General features: G+C 32.5%; 1 protein-coding gene across 2 annotated transcripts in view; it reads left to right on the forward strand.

Moving 5' to 3' along the window:
- LOC136989033 (collagen alpha-1(II) chain-like) overlaps positions 1-4,315 on the forward strand; it is a 93,811-nt gene extending 89,496 nt beyond the window's left edge. For both annotated transcript variants that reach the window (XM_067287078.1, XM_067287079.1), the window contains 2 exons: positions 3,323-3,544; positions 3,627-4,315. In XM_067287078.1, coding sequence (XP_067143179.1) covers positions 3,323-3,544; positions 3,627-3,773 — 369 coding nt within the window. In that variant the 3' untranslated portion in view covers positions 3,774-4,315. The remainder of the gene's footprint in view (positions 1-3,322; positions 3,545-3,626) is intronic.
- The last annotated feature ends 1,774 nt before the right edge of the window (positions 4,316-6,089 follow it).

The following is a 6,089-nucleotide window of genomic DNA, read 5'->3' on the forward strand; positions in this document are numbered from 1 at the left end:
GAGAACAAATATGCCAATAATAATTTATTCTAACGTGTAAACTCTTTTATCATTTGTGTTTCCTTTTACATTGACAGCTAGCAGCTAACTGTTTTAAGTCAGTGCTATGCTTGCGGGAACTTAATTGCTAGCTCATGTGGAGGTTTGCTACAGCAAACAAGTGCGCATGCATGATGTCTTTCGAAGCATTTAACACAACCAGATTGTATTGAAATGCGGTACCCAGTCAGCATACATGTATTGTATACAGGGGCTGATTCAAATTTCTTAGAAATTATTAGTAGTTTATGAATGTTAATCTGTTAAACAACCATAGTAATAATTACAAAACAATAAAACAATATAGTTTAGTCAATATGAAGAAATAAACATTTATACAATCTTCACCACTCTCCACTCAGTTCTGATACTATTCATGCAAAATTAATTGAATTTATTATACACCAGTAAACAGTTCAAACACTATATGGAGAGCACTCAAGGCTGTGACATTCGATCTGTAATTTGATTAGAACCTTTATTCAATGATTAAAAACTGTTAAGTATCAAATTCAATAGGAATTTGATAGCACGTATACTGAAATTTATCAAACAGAAATTAACAATTTTTTTTTTCCTATCAAATCCTTGCTAAAAGGAGATCCTCACTTAATGTCATTGACAGTTTCTTGGAAACTTTGACATTTAGTGAAAATGATGTATAACAAAACTAACTTTATCACAGACTAACTGATATACACAAGACAATTTGATTAATATTACTCTAATTAGATTGTGTTTGCAACCTATAATCAATCTTACTGTTTATGAAGAAAATCTTCAGACACTAAACCTCTTCAGTTTCCAGCAAAACACCAAAACATGTAAAATGTAGCAGCAATTCACAAACATTTTTGGAATCTGCCTGATTCCAGCTTCAGGTGGTTTCTGAAAATGTTTGTGAATTGCTAAATTTTACATGTTTTGTTGGAATCAGAAGTTTAGTACATAGAGATTAATAGCGCTTAAGCTCTGGACCCCAGTGTCAAGGGCCTGCAAAATATGAATTATCATCATAAATTTAATAATAAGCGCAGAGCACAAATGATTAGGAGTTGAAATTTGGTACACAGTTAGGGTATGTCACGAGAATGTACATTAAGAAGGAATTTTTCAAAATTCCCCTCCGTGAGGGAGAGGATTAAGGTTTACCCTGAAGAACTCTGCTTCTACTGTACTAGTTTAGATGCAGTTTTTTGCATTTTTGACTGCGTTTCACTAGGGTACGTCATGAGAATGCAGAATGCACACTGAAAAGGGATTTTTCAAAATTCCATCCCTCCCACGGGGAAGAGGGAGAGAGTTAAGGATTACTCTGAAGAACTTGGCTTCTACTGAACTATTTTAAATGCAGTTTATTGTGCTTTTGGTGGAAATAGAAAATTTTTAGATGAGTCTAAAAATATGTTTGAATTAACCTCAGAAGAGGGGGACCTAATTCTTGCATCCGGTGAAAACAGATGATGATAATAAAGGCAGAGACAACCAGTTAGGAGTTGAAAATTGAAATTTGGTACACAGTTAGGATACACCATGAGGATGCAGACTAGGAAGGAATTTTTGGAAATTCCACCCCCCTCCCTGGGGAAAGAGGAGGAGGGAGAGAGTTTTAGTCAGTATAAAGTGTAAATAATAAAGGAAAATAAATAGTGGCACACATAGTGTACATTTTGGTAATTAATAGATATTTTAATCATTTCTACCTTTTGGTTAACCCAAAAACAATAAATCCAAAATAAACTAATTCGAACGAATATTTGAATTTGTTCCAAATTTGAAAATTCAAAATATAATGTTCGAAACAAGTTTTTTAGATTTTAGAATTTAAAATTAATCATTTTATTCAAGTAAGGTTATCATCAAGTAATTTCAATTATTCAAATAAGGTAAATTTACACAAAATATCATCAAGTAAGTTAATTCCCCATTATAATGAAAAATTTTCTGACTTTTTTAAAATTTTATAGGTTATTTAAATAAAAAATATTTTTAAATACTAAAGATTTATTCAGTTAAAATTCAATAATGATTTTAATCATTTGTTTGCGTTTTTGACTGCATTATAGTAAGGCACGCCATGAGAATGTACACTAAGAAGGGATTTTTGGAAATTCCCCATGGGGAAGAGAGAGAGGTTTAATTAAGGATTACCCATCTAAAATAGAACAGTAGAAGCTGACTTAGCTTCTACTATTCTATTTTAGATGCAGTGCTTTGCATTTTCGCAGGTTCGAACATATTTTTGACCCATCTAAAGATTCTTTAATTAGCCTCCGAAGAGGGTGATCTAATTCTTGCACTTGGTGAAAACGGGTAAGATCGGCTATAATCTAATAATCTCAATCTTTGCTATCGTTACTTTTTCCCTGTGCAACGCTGGGGTCATCTGCTAGTTGTAAGAGATAAATAAGAAACTCGCGCCAAAATTGTATAAACTTCTGATAATTATCACCGAGTTCAGCATTAACACAAAACTTTCCTTTATATCGCAAGTACTTTCAACAAAATTAAGCTCGTCCTCTTCAGGTGACAAAAGAACAACAAATTCGTGAACTCAATGATAATTATCAGAAGTCTATATTTCATATATTACATGTGTAGATATAATGGGCTTTATAATAATCCATACTTTTTTATTCACACCAAATAACGTTTCTGCCTATTGTTTAGTGCTAGAGATATAATAAGAATAATAGGCCTAACTTTCAGCATGCCCAAAAACTTTGGTCAGGATTTGCTCCTGGCAATAAGTCCTTTAGATCAGTGATTCGCAAGTGTTACCACCACCTGTTGAAATATATAAGCCACACTGGTTTGCTTATTTTTTATTAACAGATATGAACTACTTATAACTGCAAAAGCAGTGGCACAAATTATTGTTTGAAAATTTTGTCTAAAATCTAGAAAATGGACACAGTCATCATTCCTGCAACAAACCAATACTCTCCAGATAATCATTTGTGTGTACATGTGTGCTTGCCATGTGAAAAACAATTTAGCAAACACTGGCAAAAGTCAATTATTTGGCATTCAGTGAATACTGAATATGTGGAGCCACTCTTACATCCAGTAAAATATGATATAAAGATATTTTCTGGCATTTTTTCAAGTATTATAGTTATTAATTTTATTAACACTCCTTTTGACTGTTATTTGTGTTTACTCGTAAAATATTAAAAGAAACTAATGTGAGATATATTTATTCTATTTATTTTAATTAGATAAATGCATATTTTAAGAGCAATTAAAAAATAAACATATGCTATATATTTATCTTTTACAGTTTACATATGCAGCTGATAGAGTACAAATGACTTTTCTGCAATTGCATAGTAAACAAGCCGAACAGAATATTACATATCACTGCCGTAATTCTGTTGGGTATTATGATGAAGCGAGGAGATCATTAAAGAGAGCAGTTAAGTTAATGTCCTACAATGATTTAGAATTGATAGCAGAAGGCAATGCCATGTTTACTTATGCTTCTCTAGAAGACAGCTGTCAGGTAAGTGAAAATGCATTTTTCTATTACAAATAATATACATTAGGAAAATAATTTTGTGTATTTTTAATATTTTACTATGCAGCATCGTTCAAACAAATGGGCCAAGACTGTGTTACAATACAAAACTGACAAGCCACAACGTTTGCCAATAGTAGATATTGCACCCCGTGATATTGGTGCTAGAAATCAAGAATTTGGTATAGAATTAGGACCAGTCTGCTTCTCCTAGTAAAAGATGAAAAATTAAATGACTTTTTATTTTAATCTTATATGTGTTTTGTGTTGAGAAACATTTATGTTTCATTTCTGCTGCATAAAATGTCATTTTTGAAAAGATTGCATTTTGTTTGTTGATGTAGTACACTGTACTTGTTTTAGTGGTACTTCAAAATGTAAGAGACCAGATGAATCACTGCCAATGTAAATGATGTTTGATTTCTCAGGCATAAATTTGATCTATTATCAGTCCTACTACTGCTCAGTGGGAAAAAGACACTGCCATTTCTTTGCTCTACTTTCACGTATTTTTTTAATTCTCTTTTCAAAATTAATGTAAACTAGTCATTATATTGAAATTATTGAAAACACTTTAGCACTAAATGCCTGTCTTTTGGAAAATAAAAAAATAAATTAATTTAATAGTATCAAAATTGAGTCATTAATAATATTTCAAACTTTGTTATTTATATATATTTTGTTAATAACTGTTTCTTTAAATAAATATTTAAAATTGTATGCTATGGATGAATATGTTTATATTAAAATTGGTTCCAAATTGCAAGTGATATTTATTATAATATCACTAATATTATGAAAATTAATATACACAGAATTTTTTTAAGAAATATTTTATTTTTCATTTAAATAATTCTGAAAAAATTAAATTTCTGTATAATATAAACACAGTATTTTTTACGCATTGTGATAGTTGTATACAAGTAATAAAGACAATTCTTATATCATTAAGAAAGATTTAAATAAAACTGTTGAGTAACTATCTTTTTAATACCCAAAGTAATATTAAAGAAATAATAAATGTCAAGGCACGCCACTGCATAATATAATGACAGGGAAGCTGTGTTTCTGTAAGAAGCCGACTTCCAGAAGCAATCAGTTAATTGCACGTCAGTGATGGTCTAGGGCAGGGATGGGCAACCTGCGGTCCTCAGGCATAAAATGTGAATAAATATATCAATTTTCCAGCTTAAGACAGTTCTCGATGAACAAAACCAGCTGCCACGATGCTTGCAAGTATGATGAAATATACGATAAGCACGAAGATCTTTAACAAGTTAGCAATACTGAAATACGAGCGAGATTTGTGCGCAGATAATTTCTTACCACACTAAATTTAACAGAAAAATTCATTACAAAATGATTATTGATGCTAATGTGTGAAATTCCATTTAATCGATGCAAGATGTGTGATTACCAGAGCCCCTTCGGCCGCCAATCTAAAGTATTTTAATCTTTAAAATTGGCGTTTCCACTTTCCGGGACGAGGACCCAGGGGTTGGATTTGTGAGAAGCGAGTGTTTGGGTTGTTTTATTGTGTCGAATTACATACACAGAATGAGGCGCTTGACGTGTAAGTGCGTGAGTGCGAGAATTCAAGTAAAGGTTGAACGGTGTATATCTTCGTGTAAAATGATGTTATGTTCGTGCGCGTGTATGTGTATGATTGAAGAACATCTTCGGCATGTCTAAAAACAGAAAAACAGTAAATTACGATACAAGAATAAGATGTGTTGAAAATGAAATGAAAGAGTTCTTACTATTGGAGACTTCGGAAAATATTCACTTGTACGATAAATGGCCACTTCGTCCTCTTCGTGATAAAGTTGGGAAGGGAGAAGTATCTCCCTCCCAAATGTTCCTACAAAACACAAAGACAGTGAGAAAAGAAGAAGTTCATTCATTTATTATCTAAGGTCAACATTATTACCTTTATCAGCTAGTCTTTCTTCCCGAACAGTGTCATGAGAAGAGCGAAGGACCTGACCTGACCTAACCTAACCGGAAGCTCAATCCTCGTAACAGCTGTTTGGGAAGAAAGGTTGGCCAAATGTCTGGTCTGGTGAGTAAATGTGTCACGTCTGGGTGGTCACAATCGGGAGTCAAATCCATTGTCGTCTATCGAGTGTCACGTTTGGGAGACAAGTCTGTGGGTCACGGTCCGGGTAGGAGACAGTCACATCTGGGAAAAGGTGTCAAATTTCTAGGCTTACGGGAAGGCGGCGCCAAACGTCTGACATACACGTTTTTGTGTTGAAAATGTTGGCTGCAACCTCTCTAATACTAAATGCTGGATAACTGAAAAATCAACTTTTACAAGCATACAAGTAATAACATTTACATATGTTAATTTTATTTAGTTTTAAGTTTCTATTTACTTTATACAAAACATCATTCATAATGATTAATGTCAAATTCATAAAAGAATAGCAGCAATCTCTCAGCACTATAAAGCTTAATTCTTTCAATTCTCTTGTCTCAGTCTTGGGAATTATATATTTAACATAAAAATAATGTCTGTACTGTACTG

Source organism: Centruroides vittatus, unplaced genomic scaffold, assembly GCF_030686945.1.
Source record: "Centruroides vittatus isolate TY-2023 unplaced genomic scaffold, ASM3068694v2 scaffold_435, whole genome shotgun sequence".
NCBI lineage: Eukaryota > Metazoa > Arthropoda > Arachnida > Scorpiones > Buthidae > Centruroides > Centruroides vittatus.